Source organism: Panthera leo, chromosome D2 (assembly GCF_018350215.1).
Source record: "Panthera leo isolate Ple1 chromosome D2, P.leo_Ple1_pat1.1, whole genome shotgun sequence".
NCBI classification, from domain to species: Eukaryota; Metazoa; Chordata; class Mammalia; order Carnivora; family Felidae; genus Panthera; species Panthera leo.
In genome coordinates this window covers 60,654,897-60,674,801 of record NC_056689.1, presented here as the reverse complement: position 1 = coordinate 60,674,801, position 19,905 = coordinate 60,654,897, and the positions used below count along the sequence as shown (strand labels likewise).

The 19,905-nt window shown below is 43.3% G+C and overlaps 1 protein-coding gene across 2 annotated transcripts; it reads right to left on the bottom strand.

Annotated features, from left to right (window-relative positions):
* Positions 1 to 167: 167 nt before the first annotated feature.
* AS3MT (arsenite methyltransferase) lies at positions 168 to 19,368 on the bottom strand. Of its 2 annotated transcripts, XM_042908863.1 has the most exons (11): positions 19,255 to 19,368; positions 19,021 to 19,061; positions 18,591 to 18,718; positions 17,518 to 17,668; positions 16,763 to 16,899; positions 15,964 to 16,033; positions 14,296 to 14,377; positions 12,240 to 12,371; positions 11,748 to 11,890; positions 9,085 to 9,219; positions 168 to 785 (listed from the first exon to the last, which is right to left on the bottom strand). In XM_042908863.1, coding segments are annotated over exons 1-11 (1,125 nt in total). In that variant the 5' UTR covers positions 19,256 to 19,368; the 3' UTR covers positions 168 to 680. The 2 variants fall into 2 exon arrangements, with proteins under 2 accessions (XP_042764797.1, XP_042764795.1); XM_042908861.1 differs by having other exon boundaries at positions 18,591 to 19,061.
* Between the last annotated feature and the right edge of the window lie 537 nt (positions 19,369 to 19,905).

The window sequence follows — 19,905 nt, the reverse complement described above, 5'->3', positions numbered from 1 at the left end:
TGCTTGTGCTCTCTCTCTCTCTCAAAATAAACTTTTTTTTTGTTTAATTATCACTCTTTCCCTGATCTGGTTAGGATTTATTACCAATAGTCACCACTATCTTGTATTCTTAAGAATGAACTGAGGTCAAAGAGATTTATTATTCATTTATTTTCTTCATTCCATTGCGCCAAAAAAAAAAAAAAAAAGTGTTTGATTCAAAACACCAATTATCTCAAGAGCGCTCCTACCAAATTTGATTTGGCAAATTTTTTGGCGTGATTAGCATGATGTCAGTAGGAGCTTTGTTTTATGAGCAAACACGGTAAAAGTCCAAAAGGTGCTATGCAGGTCAGAAGGAAGATGTTCTTCCTGAGACCCTCTGCCAACTGTTATTTCTGAAGCCTTTCTTGCTCATTGGCCAGGACTACAGGCTGCTTCTCAGTTCCATATCTGACCACTAAGTGGCACCAGAACTTTGAATTAGCTAAGATAGAGGAAAAACTCTTTAACCAGCCTATAGGCCATTTGCTACGAACCTTCAATTAATACCTTCTAAAAATAATCCGTTATTTTTTACCAGTGATCTAGAATATAGTGGCTTTTTGCCATTTATTCTTTCTTGTGGTCTGTGCTATGGAAAAGAGGAGATTAAAAGACATATGTAACTCATTCCTTAGCCTCCTGCCCTCGTCTTCTGGTCAGCTGTAAGTTGCGCCACAGCAACTTCCAGCAACATCAGGGGGACATCTGGACTTCGTACAGTCAGACTCTTCTGCAAGCTTGAATGGATCTGTGATTATATCCTGTCAAAAGGCAAACCAAAACAAAAGGACAAGTTAAAGGTGTTTTGAGGTACCCAAACACTAATATTTCAGTTTGACTTAGGTTGATTTAGCTAGAAGATAGATAAAATTTTACACTTCCGTGGGATCCTTGGGGTAGCAACAGTCATTCAGCTATAAAGGTGGCTGTCTCGGCCTGAAGCTTCTGATCAAGTTATTACTCCTTTCAGGGTAAGCTTCTTAAAGGTGGTCCCTACGGGACCAGGAAAGTCGCGCTTGCTTAATTTTGTTTTATGGGAGTCCCATTTGTATGTGCCTTTCACCCTTCTGGAACTGAATCCTGAAATGCTGAAACTTCTTCCCTTCCCTCACTGTAATTTCCAGAAACGTGTGCAAGACAAGAAGGCAAGTCCTAGATGCCAGGGTCACCGTTAGCAATTGTTGATGTTCAGATGTTGAGATTGCCCGACAACGGCCAGCAAGATCTCAGGGCAGAGTGAGTGGAATTTTCAGGAGACAAGATGGAAGTCTTTATTTCTGCTCTGTTTACCTCCAAATGAGATGCCTCCAACAGCAGCAGCACCAGTGTGGCCGGAGAAAAACCAGGCACAAAGGTAGGAAATCCAGAGCATGAACAAGCCACCTCAAATAACAAGAATGCATTCACAAAACATAAATGTACACTCTTACTATTGTTCGGTGGTCACTGTGAATAGGGGACAGGACAAGAGAGGCACAGACCCTACATCCATGAAGGACAGACTTATGGGCCATTCCCTTTACTGAAGTAACTTGCTAAGGGCCTCGGCCTCCCTGGCCCTCAGTTTCCACCTTTCTAGAATGAAGAGGCCTGCCTGGATCTGGGCTCCCTACCAGGGAAGCCAGCATCCAGCAGGGGATCCCTAACCCTGGGAGAAGGCAAGCTATGTCCCTCACGTCCACTTGCTGCACTGGAATTCTTGGTCGGAAGAGTTACCTCTCCTCCTTTTCCCCCCAGGGAAATGAGTTTCCACTCTTCTTCTTCCCACCCTATAGCCTGTCTACTAATAAGAGACAGTGATATCCATATCACTTCCTAATGCATGCTCCTGGCCCTAAACGATCTCAAGACTCAAAGGAAGTAAAAGGTGAGACACCTTGATAAGCAGTCCTTTCCAGAACCAGCATCCTGTGATTCTGTGAAAAGTCTAAATAGAGAGAGGTAGGACAGCATACTGGGTAAGAACGTCAGCTCTAGAATCGGGCGTGGGTTCAACTTCACCGCTTTCTAGCTATGAGACCTTGGATTAGTACATTAATCTGTCTGAGTCTGTTTCTTCGTCTGTAAAATGGGGATGCCAAGGGTTGTTGCGAGGACAAAATGACACGGTGCCCTGAACACGTTACCTGTTCAATAAAGACTAGCTCCTCTGTGTTATTCCTACATTGTCCGCGCTGTTACCACCACTGCCATTAACTGCCACGAGACAGTCCAGAGCACAGACCCTACGTGCATCATTTGAGACACTGCGGTGTGTGTGCCGAATGTAATTCTGTTCATAGCAAAACACACTTTCCTTGCCGGGATTGAAAACGAAGGAGGAGGAGGAGGAGGAGGAGGAGGAGGAGGAGGAGGGGAAGGGGAAGGGGAAGGGGAAGGGGAAGGGGAAGGGGAAGGGGAAGGGGAAGGGGAAGGGGAAGGGGAAGGGGAAGGGGAAGGGGAAGGGGAAGGGGAAGGGGAAGGGGAAGGGGAAGGGGAAGGAGAAGGAGAAGGAGAAGGAGAAGGAGAAGAAGAAGAAGAAGAAGAAGAAGAAGAAGAAAGAGAAGGAGGAGGAGAAGAGAAGGGGGAGAGGGAGGAAGGGCAGGAGGAAAGAGGAGAAGAGGAGGAAGAGGACGAAGGAAAAAGAAGAATGGCCCTCAGAAACAGTCATCACTGAGTCAATCCTCGGTAGGGAGCCGTGCCTTCCATTACCCTACGGAGGCAGCTGGTGGGAAGATGCATGTACCACCAGCCCACGCACGGCCTGCCTGTGCTGTGCTCCTGGTTTTATCAGAAAGGTCTTCCATAAAAAAGATATGAACGTCCTCCTCCAAGAGCACAAGGTTATATTTCTAGGACGCACAGCTGTTTCATTCTTTAAATCTTCCCTCACTGTCAATTATTGCCATTTCAAAACCTTGGCAGCGATCTAAAGACTTTGGCGCATCAGCAGGCTGAAAGAAATAAGGCAGATGAGAGAGGAGACAGCTGGGATAAACCAGTTTAAGTACGTGGCACCTTCCGGTTGGTATCCGAGGTCAGGAGGCCTCCTGTCCGCCCTGTGTGCACCACGAGGAGGAGGGTCAAGGAGAGCCAGGCTGGAAGAAAGGGGTCTCTGTGGAAACCATCCTGCTTAACTACATGTTTGCTTTTTGGTTTTTGTTTTTTTACAGCCCGAGTCCACTGGAAATGCTGTGGTTGGAGGAAACGTTCCCTTTACTTGTAACTGTAACCTTCTGACAGCTTTTACAGCTAGAACTCAGGAAGCCAAGTTCCAGGAGAATTAGAATGATGAAAACATTTCAAAATACATATTGATTCTCACCAGCAAGGTTTTGTTATTGGTGAGCTCCCAAGCGTTTCAAGATACCAATAACACATTTGTGAAAGGTTACGTGGACTGAAAAGTCCAAAGTCAAATTTCTCTACTTTCCAAAAAGGCATCTTCTTAGAAAAACAGAAGAGTAACAATAGCAGAGTACTCAAGAATTCAATAAAGCAAACACTATAAATCACTCTCCAGCTCTAGAGGTGGCTTCTATAATTAGCTGGGGCTTGATTCATGCTGCTAATTGTGGCCAAACGAGAACAGATTAGGGTTTTTGGCTCACGGGTTCCTGCCTCTTGGGTTCAGTTAAACTTTCCCAACGACAAATTTACCATTTTGGAGAGTGATCTCTAAATAAGCTTTGCTCTTAAAGGCAGCTTATAATGTGGGGCGCCTGGGTGGCTCCGTCGGTTGAGCGTCCGCCTTCAGCCCAGGTCATGATCTCATGTTCATGGGTTCGATCCCCACCTGGGCTCTGTGCCGATAGCTTAGGGCCTGGAACCTGCTTCGGATTCTGGGTCTCCCTCTCCTTCTGCCCCTCCCCCACTCATTCTCTGTCTCTCATAAAATAAAATAAAACATTGAAAAAAAAATTTTAATAAAAATTTTTTAAAAAGACTGCTTACAGTGTAACAAAAAGAGGAGAAAAAGACATGAGTTACTCGTGCATCAATGTATGCTCAATGTATCCAAAATTATTACAAAATACAAGCAAGAGAGTAAAATTTCATGGCAAAAGATTCAAAAATTTCTGGGCCAGTGGAGAAAGGGTCTGTGGGAGAATGATAAATCCTAGAACACAGTTCGAAGTGACCGAGAATCTTAATTAGCACAAATCTGTAACTATTTCTTGAGTATGTATTATGTGCCAGGCATCAGGCTAACATTCTACATATATCATTCCAATTGAGCCTCACATCCTGAGGGAAAGAAGTGATTATTGCCTTCCTATCACACACGAAACTGAAGGTGTAGGGAAGTTTGGTAACATGCCCAAGATCACACATGCATGGCAGAGCCAAGGTCTGAACCTAATCTATCTGACTCCAAGGCCTGTGTCCTTACACCCCACGCTCTGCCACTATCCTTGCATAAATATCAGTATCTTATTTCTTTGGGATTCCAACATTCAGTGCCTTGAGATGCATCACTGATAATACTCTGGTGAATGTTAGAAGTTCTATCAGCCAAAAGAGACTTGAGGGGGCTTGGGGTGGTTCAGTTGGTTAAGTGTCCAACTTTGGCTCACAGTCTGTGGGTTTGAGCCCCGCGTTGGGCTCTGTGCTGACAGCTCGGAGCCTGGAGCTTGCTTTGGATTCTGTGTCTCCCTCTCTCTCTGCCCCTCGCCGGTTCACATTCTGGCTCTCTCTCTCTCAAAAATAAATAAACAATAAAAAAAAAAAGAGACTTGGAATCCATCACAAAGCCTGTTCTAAACAATACAATATTATAAATTAATAATTGATATTAAAAATAATTGTGATAGCATGAATGGGGGAAAGGATTAAATATATAAGAGAAAGGCAAAAAGGGATGCTATTGTCTATCATAACTACCTATGTGTCTTCTTCATAGGGTAGTTGTAGAAATGACATGAGATAAATACTGATAAAATGCTTGAGAAAATGCTGTATCAGGGGTGCCTGGTTGGCTTAGTCGGTTGAGCGTCCGACTTTGGCTCAGGTCATGATCTCACCACTCTTGAGTTTGAGCTCTGTGCTGGCAACTCAGAGCCTGCTTCAGATCCTCTGTCCCCCTCTCTCTTTGTCCCACCCCCACTTGCTCTGTCACTTTCTCTCTCAAAAATAAATAAAAACATTTAAAAAAAAGAAAATACTATACCAATATTTCAGATACTAGAATAATTCCAAAAATGAATCTAAAGTATTTTAGAAAATGTCATTTTAGAAAATAGTGGTATATTGGCTCAAATATACATTCAAGAAATTGAGATATGATAAAAATTAGCTTTTCAAAACAGAGGAGAATTGATTTAAGAAATGGATAGGAAATTTTGAACTAGTCAATATTTGGGAAAATAGCCACACTGTACCTCAATATTTAGGCTGAAATAATCTCCAGTGGCTTAAAATTTTTAATGTGAAAAGCAAAGCCATGAAAATACTAGAAGAATCTTCATGACTTTGGATTAAGCAGTGGATTCTTCTTAGCACTGACACCCAAAGCACAAGCAATCAAAAAAGAAAAAAAAGAAAAGTTGGACTTCACCAAAATTAAAAACTTTTGTGCATCAAAGGACACTATCAAGAGAGTGAAAGGACACACACAGAATGTGAGAAAGTTTTGCAAAAATATATCTGATAAGAGTCTAGTATCCAGAAGAGATAAAGAACTCCTACAACTCTACAATAAAAAGACAACCCAATTTAAAAATGGGCAAAGGATTTGCAACAATGTGGATGGAACTAGAGTGTATTATGCTGAGTGAAATAAGTCAGTCAGAGGAGGACAAATATATCATTTCACTCATATGTGGAATTTAAGAAACAAAACAGATGAACATAAGGGAAGGGCAGTAAAAATAAGATAAAAACTGAGAGGGAGGCAAACTATGAGAGACTCTTTTTTTTTTTTTTTTTCAACGTTTTTTGTTTTTTTTTTTTTTTTTTTTTGGGGACAGAGAGAGACAGAGCATGAACGGGGGAGGGGCAGAGAGAGAGGGAGACACAGAATCCGAAACAGGCTCCAGGCTCCGAGCCATCAGCCCAGAGCCTGACGCGGGGCTCGAACTCACGGTCCGCGAGATCGTGACCTGGCTGAAGTCGGACGCTTAACCGACTGCGCCACCCAGGCGCCCCGAGAGACTCTTAAATACAGAGAACAAACTGAGGGTTGCTGGCAGGGTGTTGGAGGGGGGAAGGGCTAAATGGGTGATGGGCATTAAAGAGGGCACTTGTTGGCATAAGCACTGGGTGTTATAGGTAAGTGATGAATCGCTAAATTCGACTCCTGAAATAATTATTACACTATATGTTAACTAACTTGGAGTTAAATTAAAAAAAAAATTTTAATAATAAAAAATAAAAATGGGAAAAGCATTTGAATAGACATGTCCCCCAAGAAAATGCACAGTCAACAAACACATGAGAGGATGCTTAGCCTCACTAGTCCTTAGGGAAATGAAAATCCAAACCACAATGAACTACCATTTCACACTGGCTAGGACAACTACAACCAAACCTAAACAAGGGTGCCTGGGTGGCTCAGTCATTTAGGCGTCTCTCTCTTTATCTCAGCTGGAGTCTTGATCATAAGGTTGTAGAGTTCAAGCCCCACATTGGACTCCATACTGAGTGTGCAGCCTACTTAAAAAACAAAAAAACAAAAAACCCAACTAAACATAAAATAAGAAAGTGCTGGCAAAGATGTAGAGAAACTGGGAACCTGTACGTTGCTGGTAGGAATTTAAAATGATGTAGCCACTGTGGAAAACAGTTTCATGGGGCTTGAAAACATTCAATGCGGAACTACCATACAACCCAACAATCCCACTACTAGGTATAGACCCAAAAACAAGTACTTCAACAAGTACACAAAGCACATGTCCATTCGTGTTCACAGCAACGCTACTCATAATAGCCAAAAGCAGAGACAACCTAGTCATCTATCAACTGAATAGATACATAAAATATGTTATATCCATGCAACGAAACACGATCCAGACACAAAAAGGAATGAAGTACTGATACATGGACAAACCTTGCAAGAAGGAAACCTTAAAATTATGTTATGTTAAAGAATCTAGACACAAAAGGCCACGTACAGTATGATCCCATGAATAGAAGATGTCTACAATAGGCAAATCCAGAGAGAGAGAGCAGACGAGTTATTGCAGAAGGCTGGGAAGAGGGGAGACTACAGAATGACTGCTTAATGGGTATAGGATTTCTTTCTGGGGTGATGAAAGTTTTCCGGAACTAGATAGTTGTCATGGCTGCACAACCTTGTAAGTGTACTAAAAGTTACTAAATTGTACCCGTTAGAGTGGTCAAAATAGTGAATTTTATGTTATATGAATTTTTCCTCAAAATTTCTCCAGTACTAAAAGAAAATATAGGTGGGGTCCCCGGCTGTCTTAGTTGGTAGAGCACGAGACTCTTGATCTTGAGGTTGTAAGTTCGAGCCCCACATTAAGTGTGGAGATTACTGAAAAAGAAAATCTTGAAAAACATAAAATTTTTAAACATTAAACATTAAAATGAAAATGAAAAGAATGGGGTGTCTGGGTGGCGCAGTCGGTTGAGCGTCCAACTCGGTTTCAGCTCAGGTCATGATTTTGCAGTTTGATGAGTTTAAGACCCGCATCAGGCTCTGCACTGGCAGTGGGGAGACTGCTTGGGATCCTGTCTCTGTCCCTCTCTCTTTGCCCCTTCTCCATTCACGCTGTCTCTGTCTCTCTCAAAATAAATAAACTTAAAAAAAAATAAAAGACAATATAGGTAAATTTATAATATTCACATGGAGGTCTTTATAAGCATAACATAAGAGACAGAAATCATAAGGGAAATGAGTACATAAAAACTGAAAATGCCAGGTGCCTGGGTGGCTCAGTTGGTTCAACATCTGACTTAGGCTCAGGTCATGATCTCACCATTCATGAGTTTGAGCCTCACATCGGGCTCTGTACTGACAGCGTGAACCCTGCTTGGGATTGTCTCTCTCTCCCTCTCTCCCTGCTCTTTCCCTGCTCATGCTCTATTCTCAAAATAAATAAAACTTTAAAAAAATTGAAAATGTCTGTTCAGGAAAAATAACCAAATAAAAAGATAAATGGCATGCTGAGAAAAAGTATTTCCAGCATATAATAGATGGTCTGTTACAGAACAGTAAGAAAAGGCAAAATACCACTCTAATAGCAGATGGTTCAAGGAATTACAGAGGAAGTTCACAACGGATGAAACATAAATGGCCAGTAACTATACCAGAAGGTTCAATATATGCAAAATAAAACAACAAATTATTTTTTGCCCATCAGACAAGCAAAGATTAAAAAAAAAATACCTAACATTAGTAAGAGGGCAGGGAAAAGGTATTCTCGTGCATTGGAGGTAGGCATGTAGACGGGTACAGTCTTTCTGTAGGGCATGTTGACTATCTCATGAAGACTTACAAATATTTGAATATTTGAATAATATTTTCCAAGGTAGCTCTTAATCTTTTTTTGTATCTGGACTCCTTTGAGAATCTGATGAAAGTAATAGACCCTTTCCTGAGAAAAATACACATACATGCCTATAATTTTAAGGGGTTCATGGATGCCCTCAAGTCCATTCATGGGGGCACCGGGTTAAGAGTCTCTGACTTACTGTCTGGATTGGAAAAATAAAGTTATGAAATTAATTCAAATCATTTTGTAGATACAAATATGCTAGAAATGATTTATAGTGGCCAACTAAGGGGCAACTGCGTGGCTAGTCGGTTAAGCATCCGACTTTGGCTCAGGTCACGATCTCACCGTTCGTGGGTTCGAGCCCCACATCAGGCTCTGTGCTGACAGCTCAGAGCCTGAAGCCTGCTTGGGATTCTGTGTCTCCCTCTCTCTCTCTGCCCCTCCCCCACTCGTGCTTTGTCCCTCTCACTCTCTCTCTCTCTCTCTCTCTCAAAAATAAATAAACATTATAGTGGCCAACTAAAAGAATAATGATTTGTTTCTTGTTTCAGTAGCCTGTGGCAAGCATAATGGTTTTTTTTAATTGTTCCCTTTGAGGGTAGGGATTGCAAGTCAAACAAACCTTTGATTCTAATGCAGAACACCCTCTACATGTTGACAGCTTCTCTCCAATTGGTCTGATCAGAAAATCTTGGGCAAATCGCGAATTCTTCAGGATAGCTGCTGTTTCTTCATCCACTTCAACAATTTCACCCTCCTGAAGGGTAGCAGAAAAAAAAACACATTTTTTTTTAACGTTTATTTATTTTTGAGACAGAGAGAGACAGAGCATGAACGGGGGAGGGTCCAAGAGAGAGGGAGACACAGAATCTGAAACAGGCTCCAGGCTCTGAGCGGTCAGCACAGAGCCCAACGCGGTGCTCGGACTCACGGACTGCGAGATCATGACCTGAGCCGAAGTCGTACGCTCAACCGACTGAGCCACCCAGGTGCCCCAAAAAACGCATTTTAAGATATGCCACTTTAATCTCAATAAAAGAAAAAATACGCAAACGTTTTACTAAGGAGTGGCCTTTTAGGATGAAATACTATACCTTATAATATGATTTTCTCTTATGTTCAGACCCTGCTGCGAGTTTCATGCTTATTTCAAAATGCAACTGACCAGTGTCATAACCAGTTTTTGTTTGGTGGCAAAGCAAAAACAAAAAACAAAAAAGACACTCATTGCTCCAGTTGCCAGTCTCTCCAGAGACAGATGTAGAAAACCACTCTTATCTGAGCTTCACCTTATTCATCATTAAAATAAAGTTTTAAATTAAAAAATAGTTCTTAACGTGTTTTTCTGTGTGTCCGAGGGCGCCCAGGAGGTGTATAAAGGGCTCATGCCTTGGGAACCAGGAGATTCTGGGTTACCTAACCCTTCCCTTCAGATAAACTCTGCTTTTACCCCTTCATATACTGGGGTTATATAAAGCAATGTCTGACGCATGGTTAACTATTGGTGTTTTAAAGAAGATTTAGCTTTAAAAAATAATTCTGCTATTAAAACTTTTTTTTTTTTTGAGAGGCACTGTATCAGAGTGATGAGTTCAAAGGTCCTTCCCACTTTGATTCTGTGGCTCTAAGGAGCAGGCAGTACATTAAGGCGCAGTGGATCGGTGAGAAAGCATTGGTGACAAAGTACCAGCGGGTAATTAAGAAATCTTTTTGGACCAAAAAAAAAAAAAAAAAAATAGAGGTGGAAAACAGTAAACCCTTCTACCTTTGGAATGAATAATAACTATCTTGTCTTTACTGAGTTTTAAGATTCTATTTTTTTTAAAGTAATCTCTACACCTAACATGGGGATCAACTTACAACCCCGAGATCAAGAATCGCACGCTCTACTGACTGAGCCAGCCAGGCACACCTATATCATTGTTACTCTCACAGAAATTCTACACAGTAGGTATTATTACCACCACTCTTGCAGTGGAGCCAACTATATCTCCAAGAAGGACTTATTCAAGTTTACCCAAGTAATAAATAATAGAGCCAGAATTTGAACCCAGGTATCTGATTCCAAAGCCTATACTTTTCCATTTTGAGGAAATAAAGCCTATTCTGCAAAGAGTGGTATTTTTTTAATGTTTTTTTAAATTTTTTTTTAATGTTTTATTTATTTTTGAGACAGGGAGAGACAGATCATGAACAGGGGAGGGTCAGAGAGAGGGAGACACAGAACCCAAAACAGGCTCCAGGCTCCGAGTTGTCAGCACAGAGCCTGACGCAGGGCTCGAACCCACGGACCGAGAGATCATGACCTGAGCCGAAGTCAGACGCTCAACCAACTGAGCCACCCAGGCGCCCCCAAAGAGTAGTATTAATATCAACATGTTGTCATTAAATACTAACAGTTCCTTGATTCTATGAGACAAGTGAACAACTGAAATATTGTTGCACTCTTGTGCAACTCCTATTCTTTTCCATCCTTCTCTCTATAATTGTCCATCCTTTTCCATTGTTTCTCTATAATTCCATTAATCTGATGTCTGAAGGATGCTTCCCATCCTTCCCATCCCTTTCCCATTTAAGAAAAGACTTGTCTTAGGTGTGATAGCGATACTGTGGTTATATAGGAGAATATTTTATTCTTGGGAGATGCATGCTGACATATTTTAGGGTAAAATGTCACAATGTCTGCAGCTTACTTTGTTTTTTAAAGTTTATTTATTTGGAGAGAGAGAGAGAGAGAGAGAGAGAGAGAATGAATTCCAAGCAGGTTCTGGCTGTCAGCGTGGAGCCCGATACAGGGCTTGACCCACCACAGTGAGACCATGACCTGAGCTGAAATTATGAGTTAGATGCTTAACTGACAAACCATCCAGGCGCCTCTGCAACTTACTTTTAATGGTTCAGTGAAAGCATACACACACACACACACACACACACACACACACCCCAATACCAGAAAACTGAGAAGCAATGCAAAGTTAAGAAAAGTACCTGGATTCCCAAGGCACCTGGGTTCAGCGTCCGATTCTTGACTTTGGCTCAGGTCATGATCTCACAGCTTCTTGGGTTCGAGCCCCACATTGGGCTCTGTGCTGCCAGCACAGAGCCTGCTTGGGATTCTCTCTCTCCCTCCCTAGCTGCCCTTCCCCCAATGTACTGTCTCTGTCTTTCTCAAAATAAATAAATAAACTAAAAAAAAAAAATTTTTAATAAAAAAAAGAAAGAAAAAGTACCTGGATCAAGGGTAAGAATAGAAAGAATACCCAAAGTACAGAAAATTTTATTTACCTTAAATGTGAAATTTGCATCAAATATTAGTTCTTTTTCGTGTCCTGTGATTCCTCCATTGTAAATAACTTGGCATCTTTCGGCTGGTCCTGTCTTACGGAGTTTGAAGAGGCGAAATGTTGCAGAAACAAAACGACAGTCACCTGAAACAGAATTTACCCATGATTCAGCTCCAGCACCCAAATGGCTATTGGTTTGCTTAGCAGATGAAGAGCATATATATTATCAAGGCGATTTTCTTCTTTGCATGCCATGAGTTATCTTTCTGGCGAGTTCACTTTATTTACTGAATAACTTCGAAGTGCTTTATACCAAACTTTGGAGGTTGCTGTTAAGCAGAAGACAAGATGGGGGTTTCCGGATGATCCAAAGTCTATCTCAATGGGGCTCACTCACTACACACTTCCTAATCACCACATCTGAACCATTTAGGGAGCAGTTTTAATGTCCCCTCCCCTCCCACCCCATCCCCCCCCCCCCGCTCTTTCTTACCGATCACTCTTTCTAGTTCCTTGTTTTGAACTGTAATGAGGTTGGCACTGACCAAACGTGGGCGGCAGAAACCAATTTTCTGGGCAAGGATGGCAAGGTCCTTCCAGTACAAAGCACCACCCAGGCACTCACCTAAAAACAAAGAAAAATCACATACCAACCCAAACGACTAGGTGTTCAGGAAATTACTCTTCTGTCAAACTGATGAGGATATGGTGCTTGTTAAAATATAGGGCCTAGGGGCGCCTGGGTGGCTCAGTCGGTTGGGTGGCCGACTTCGGCTCAGGTCACGATCTCACAGTCCGTGGGTTCGAGCCCCGCGTCGGGCTCTGTGCTGACAGCTCAGAGCCTGGAGCCTGTTTCAGATTCTGTGTCTCCCTCTCTCTCTGACCCTCCCCTGTTCATGCTCTGTCTCTCTCTGTCTCAAAAATAAATAAACGTTAAAAAAAAAAAATTAAAAAAAAAAAAACATAGGGCCTAGAAATAGAAGAAGGTCCTGAGTGTTCCCCCAAGATCTTAAAGTCACAATCAAAATGGAATATACTAGCTAATGGCCTCTGGGAACCATTCTTCAAGACGGCCACTAATGGGCTAGTTCCACCCAGCTGCAATCCTATTTTGGGATTGAGTAGGTCACAATCTGAAAAGCACTATCTATGTGAGTAAAAAACATATAAGAGATAATTTACAAAATTGCCTTTTAGCTCCAGATTATCATAATGATCTGCTACTAGAACAATAACTACTACTAATATTCATACTAATTTTTAAATTTGTTACATCAACAAATCAGAAACAACCCAAGTGATTACCCATAGAGAAATGGTCAAATGAAGTACGGTACAGCTATATACTACAGTTGTATAATACAAACATTTAAAATACATTTTTAAAAATCTTAGGCTTAGGACACATGCTAAATAAAATTATAATACTAAATTCTATATACAGCATGTTCCCAATTTTATTTTATTACACACACACACACACACACACACACACACACACACAAACACACGTCCTAAAAGGATGTATACTAAAATGTTAAAGAGGTTATTACTAAGTTACATAAGTAGTATTTTTTCCTTTTTCTTTTTGTGTTTTCCAAAGTTTTAACAAGATTCATTTATTACTTTATGACAAGAAAAAAGTTAACGTAATTTATCGTTTTAAGTTTATCTGTTTCAAGAGAGAGAGTCGAGGGGAGGGGCAGAGAGAGAGAAGGGGACAGAGGATCCAAAGTGGGCTCTGTGCTGACAGCAGCGAGCCCGATGTGGGGCTTGAACTCACAACCCCGGAGCTCAAGAGTCTAAGGCTCTACCGACTGAGCCAGCCAGGCTCCCCTAAAAGCAAGAACTTTTGATTTCATAGTCAGATTGACACACGCATGCCTTCATCTCCTTCAACTTCCAGAGACTCTGTTAAAATGACAGTGAGGAAATAAAAAACACAATAACGATGCGGACAGAAGGCGATTGAGGGGGCTTCGGTTCCAGAACAGTTGCCCTCATTTCCGTGCTACAGTTTTGAAAGTACTTTTCAGGGGCGCATGGGTGGCTCAGTCGGTTAAGCGGTTAAGCAGCCGACTTCAGCTCAGGTCATGATCTCGCAGTCCGTGAGTTCGAGCCCTGCGTCGGGCTCTGTGCTGACCGCTCAGAGCCTGGAGCCTGTTTCAGATTCTGTGTCTCCCTCTCTCTCTGACCCTTCCCCATTCATGCTCTGTCTCTCTCTGTCTCAAAAAAATAAACGTTAAAAAAAAAAATTAAAAAAAAAAAGAAAGTACTTTTCATATCCACTATCTCATTTAATCTTCATAACAGCCCAATAAGGCAGATTATATTATTATCTACATTTTACAATTTGGAAAACAATGACTCCAAGAGACTAATTAAATTGTCCAGAGTGTCCATACCACTCTGGAATGGCAGAAGTGGAAGATAACATAAGCCTAATCCCACGTGTCCCCATGTCACAAAGCCTCATCCTGGATATTAGCAGACCGGAGCTCTGTACCTGAACAAGTATCTGCCGTAAAACAAAACAAAGCAACACCTACCCCACAAAACTCGGCGTGTCCTGATTTCTTCTGGCAATTCAAGGCTAGCATAGACGTCACTGAAATACAGCTCCCCTCCATGCTGAAACAGCAGTATTAGTCCAAACAAGGTTAAAGATGACATTAGTCCCAGATAGCAAAGAAAGGAATGAGGAGATAAAATCAATTTTAAAAACCAACAGAACTAACAAATCACAGCTGCCTCCCTAGTCACAAGCAGTAACCGCATGCCAAGATTTTTTTCCAGCGCCCTACCCATCAGGTAATAAAATGACTTTCCAAGAGTGTTTCTCTCCTAAATAAAGAGACTCAAGTTACTAAGAATCTTTGCCAGTCTGAACCAAACGCAGTCCCAAGTAGGTATATAACTAGTGGAAATAAATGATATTCCTAAATTCTTCTAAAAATTATACAACTTTTGTGATGTAATAATACACTATATTTTTTTAAATTTCTTTCATGTTTTTAAATGTTTGTTGATTTTTGAGAGAGAGCGCGCGTGAGTGGGGGAGGAACAGAGAGAGAGGGAGACACAGAATCCGAAGCAGGCTTCAGGCTCTGAACTGTCAGCACAGAGCCCGACGCGGGGCTGGAACCCATGAACCGCGAGGTCATGACCTGAGCTGAAGTCGGATGCTTAACTGACTGAGCCACCCAGGTGCCCCAATAATACACTATATTTTTAAAATATTGTCCTTAAAATCTCAGACGTATGAGTGATCAGGAATTTTAAGATTGTATTTAGCTAATCTCAAGGGCTTAGAGTCTAGATTGAACAGTAATGTCTCCACCTTTTAGAAGTACATCTTGCTGAAGATAGTAAGCTGGTCTATAAGGTGGTATGTCAATTAAGACATTATTAAATCATTTTTACATAGATATTCTTGTTTGATCTCTCCGACAGCCCTAGAACCCCCAAATCTCAGAATCTCGTATCTTCTATCATGAAGATACACGTCTCATGATATATACGGAAGGTACGGAGCTCCAGCAAGTTCCCCTTTTAGGAAATAGTTAATTTAAAAGTTCTACCTTCTTTAACTTCCTGAAGATCTAGAATCCTGACAGAGACAAAATAAGCAGCCGTGAGAAACACTATACAAGCTAGAAGAATATATTCATAGCAGCCTCTAGTAGTCAGTCCCAAAGTTCCTGCAGGTTCTACAGATGCCATCCCAGGAGCATGTACAGCAGAGAACAGGAGGAGAGACAGCAATAAGGCAAATATTTTAACATGTTCAATGACTACCACGACTCTCAGATTTATGACCATTTACAATGTGAGAGGAAAAAGAATCCATGTCTAGGGTATTCTTGCCACACCCCTTTGGCCATCCCTTTTTGCAAAATTTTTTAATATTTTATTTATTTTTGAGAAAGAGAAAGAGAGAGGCAGAGACAGAGGGAGACCCAGAATCTGAAGCAGGCTCCAGGCTCTGAGCTGTCAGCACAGAGCCCAATGCGGGGCTCGAACTCACGAACCGTGAGATCATGACCTGAGCCGAAGTCGGACGCTTAACCGACTGACCCACCCCAGGCGCCCCCCCCCCTTTTGATTTAGGGAATAAATTACAAGAGTTTGAGCTCTCAGCTCAAGGAAGCAAGAATAGGACAGGCCCCACTGCTCTTACTGGCACGTAAAGCCCACTTGTCCCGACCTTCCCTCACCTTCAGCACTCGGTGAACCTCCTGTAGCACTTGCTGCTTATCAGGCACAAGGTTAATGACACAATTTGATCTAAAAAAGAACAGATGGACTGTCAGGCAAATTTGCACACTACCCAGAGCTCTTCAAATCCTTCAGTCCCTGAAGATGTCCTTCATTGTTTTCTCAAAGCTACCTCATTCTTCCTGCCTCCCTCCTCTCTTCCCCACACTCAACTTTGCCCCCCAAGTTAAAGGAGATAGGCAGTGTTTAAAAGCACAGTAAATTGTTAGCAAACTTGAGTGTGCAGGAAAAGAAGGCAGGCGCGCTGATTTGTTTCTGCCCTCGTGGTCACCTTGCAACAGCACGAAACCTGGGACCAGATGCCTGCTGCACAATGTGTTCCTTATGCCACGTGGAAATAGGCGAAATTCCTCAAAAGCGGCTTGGCCAGGCGTGTCACGTGGGCATGATTTGACAAAACCTCAAAGGAAAAGGGGAAATGCAGATCCCTACACCTTGGTGTGACGATAATGCTAAAGGTAACCGGTCAATGTGTATTGTATGAGCAGACTCAGTGGTCCTGCTGGTCTTTTGGACTCATTGGGTTCATGGTTAAGTTTAAAATCAGTTCTCTCCTGGGCTAGTGCCTTCTGAGGCCAGTGGACCACAAGCGCCTGAGGGCAGCTCCCGCCCTTTGTGAAGTCAGGCTACTTTTAGTTTAACATCTTAAATGAGAGAAGTTCAGCAAAAGGTGATGACATCTGTGTTCAGTAGGAAATAAGCTATAGTCACAAAAGCTATAGTTATGTAGAGACCCACATAACAATATCATAACTCTCATTCTTGATTCCAGTCTCCTCCAACTTCTCTATGTAGCCACGATGAAAAGTCACGTTGGGGGTCTGGAAGCCATATTTTTCCATGTGATATTCAATATACTTTTTAGCCACTTCTACCTAATAAAACAAAACCCAAAAAAGCATATGTGAATTTGATAATCATTTTTTTTTAAATATACTACTTTTTTGTTATAAGTTTCCTGCTACTCATGGAATACACTTACCCGAGACTATTTTGGGGAAATGTTCAATACTTCTCTGGGCATGTAGTATATATTACAGCCTGGGATAACTCAAGAGAGCACAAACTCCCTGCTCAATACATGGATTTTTCTTTAATTCAGTAGGCTCCACACCCAACATGGGGCTTGAACTCATGACCCTGAGATCAAGAGTCACATGCTTCACCAACTGAGCCAGCCAGGCACTGAACGAACTCTTCACTCAATAACAAAATCTTTCAAGATAGATAGTAGAAGGAAGGGAAAAATCGGACTCTGTTGGGTCATCAGGAAATACATAGATCAGGTCAAACCCCTGACTCTGTTCTCCCAGAAGAGCCCCTAATTGTCAAAGTTCTCAGCTTTCGGGGCAGGAGGCATACTGGCACAAATGAGCATCGCATTTAGCAGCCTTCTTAGATTATCCTTGAAGAGCCGCAACGGAAACAGCTCTATCTCTAAAAGAATGCCTGTGAGAAGTTTTTCCTCCTTGTCCTCCAAACCACTGCCTCACCTGACTCTCTGTCATGTCTATTCCAGTGACATGTCCCATCTCACCAACCAGCTGACTAAGCGCATAGCAATCTCGGCCACTTCCACTGCCCAGGTCCAAAATCCAGCAGTTTTCCAGATGCTCGGGGATGACCAGACCACAGCCATAATACCTGGGAAACAGAAACTACATACAGATCCCCCCCACATCCTTCTGACCTCCGTCCTTCCTTTCTGTCCCTCCTTCATCATTCACTGGATTTCTATTTAGGTGTTTAGTTTCCCCCATTAAACCGGAAGCTCCATGGACACTGGGACTCTCTCTGCTTTGTTTACCATTATATTGTCGGGCGCCGTACCAGGTACAAGACAAGACAAGGCATGTACCAGATACATGGCAAGACAAATAAGCCATTTGCAGTAACTGTGGAATAAAAACATTTAGTTAGGCATTCGCTGAACATTTACTACAGGTCCAGAACTGGGCTAGGCACGGAGAAGAAATGTAACACAAGATTTCTGTCCCCTAGGGGTATTTAACTGGGGAGGTAAAACATGAGCACAGAAAACATTTCCCATGATTTATTGACAAATGGAGTGGCACAGGCAGTAAGTGCTCTAGTGGTTTAGGGAAGACGGGGCTCAAGGATTGGAGAAGGCTTCACAAAGTAGGTAGGACATCAGTGAAGTGTTGGAAGGGCAGGATTCGGAAAGGAGAAAGGGGAAGGAAGGCATTCCAGATCAACAATGGCATGTGGGGCAGGAGGAAGGGAAAGGTCTGGCTACAGCAGTGTCGTGCATCAGAGGGATGGGGTTGGTTAGGAAGGGAGGGCCAAACCTGACAGCCTTGAATGTCAGGTCCAACGTGTATAAATGTATCCTGAGTAAAGGTGGGTGGGAGTGAAGGGGGCGGGTCATTGGAATTTCTTAGAGCTAGTAAGATGATCAGTGCTGTACTTTACGAGTTTTATGATAGACAAGGCAAACTGGATGGATTGGAGGAAACGGATCAATTCCCTAGGGACCGTATCAACTCTCTTGAAAAAGCTGCTGTCTAAAGTCTTTAGCGGGCGGGGGCAGCCCAGGGCACTCTACCTCAGGGCTACTTCTTCATGTACATTATTCAAGGCTTCCCGGATGTGCTTGGGGACCGGCCTGGCTGCCGTGACACAGGCATTGGTCTGGAGGTCCGCTGATTTCTTCAGCACCTGCCCATAGTAGGTCTGACCAGGGGGCAAGGGCGGGTGGGGGTGAGGAGAGAGAAGAGCCGGCGCTGGAGAGCGCAGGGTAACGGCTCCCATGCCCACCACCCCCATCTCCACACATTCAGGCCTGGCTAGGCTTGCTCCCTGCAAAGCTCTAAGCTCAGACTCTGCCCTGCACCCTCCCCTCGCCCCTCCCTGATCCTGGGGTTGGGGGGAGGGGGGCGCGGCAAGGGCACAGGCCGGGCTGGGCTTCCAAAGGCCTGGCGCTCCCACTCAGCCGAGGCTCCTTCTTGGCCATTACAGGTCCTGCTTGCTGGCACCTGCACATCCTTCCGGATCTCAGCGTCTCGAGGGGCGGCCACTGACAGAAACGGGGGGGGGGGGGGGGGGGGGGAGGGAAGGAAGCTGAAAGGCGAAGGTGCTGAGCACCTGCAAGGGGAAAGGGGCACGCTAAGATAGAGGGGTGGTTAAGGGGCACGCTGGCGGTGGTGATTGGCGGGGGGTAGTGATTCAGGGGCACGGGGGCACGGGGAGGCGAAGGGCAGCACACTCACTGTCTCCTCGGCTTCTGGACTCCGGGACTTGCGTTCCCGGCAACTAGCTCCCCGGGCCCAAGGCTCCTGAGGCCCCGCCCCCGCGACAAGCAGGCCTGACCTCCCGCGGGGCTGGCTTCCCGAGCTTGAGCAGGTAGGTGGTACCAGCCCGCCCACCCCGTGAGGCAGGAACCTGCCGCCGCTTCCAGCAGCTTCCAGCACAGGCTGACCGCCCTACCTCACCTGGCGTTCTGGCCCTTCTGGGCCCAGTTAGTCTTTCCAACCGGAAAGAGGAGATTGCTATTAACTAGTATCTTCCTTTATTGCTCCGCTGTGATTTTCGTGTTGTAAACCTCCTATGCAGACTTAAATGAACACCCACATGATTTTTGCCCCTGTGGGGAATGGAAATCACCTATTCTCAATCTTTTTTTTTTTTTTTAACTTAAGTCTAGTTGACGTACAATGTTATGTAAGTTTCAAGTGTACAACTTAGTGATCCCACAATTCCCCAAGTTACACACTACTCACCACAAGCGTAGCCAACATCTGTCACCAGTTATTAAAATACTATTGACTGTTTGCCCTATCCTGTACTTTTCATCCCCATGGCTTACTCATTCTACAGCTGTAAAATGTTTGTACCTCTTAATCCCCTTCACCTATTTTGCC

Excerpts from the sequence above, each read along its gene's own strand:
- AS3MT (XM_042908861.1), bottom strand. The coding sequence starts at position 18,811 with ATGGGGGTGGTGGGCATGGGAGCCGTTACCCTGCGCTCTCCAGCGCCG. Across the intron at positions 17,669-18,590 it reads CATGAAGAAGTAGCCCTGAG|GTATTATGGCTGTGGTCTGG; the intron begins GTAGAGTGCCCT and ends TCTGTTTCCCAG. Across the intron at positions 9,220-11,747 it reads ATGCAAATTTCACATTTAAG|GAGGGTGAAATTGTTGAAGT; the intron begins GTAAATAAAATT and ends GCTACCCTTCAG.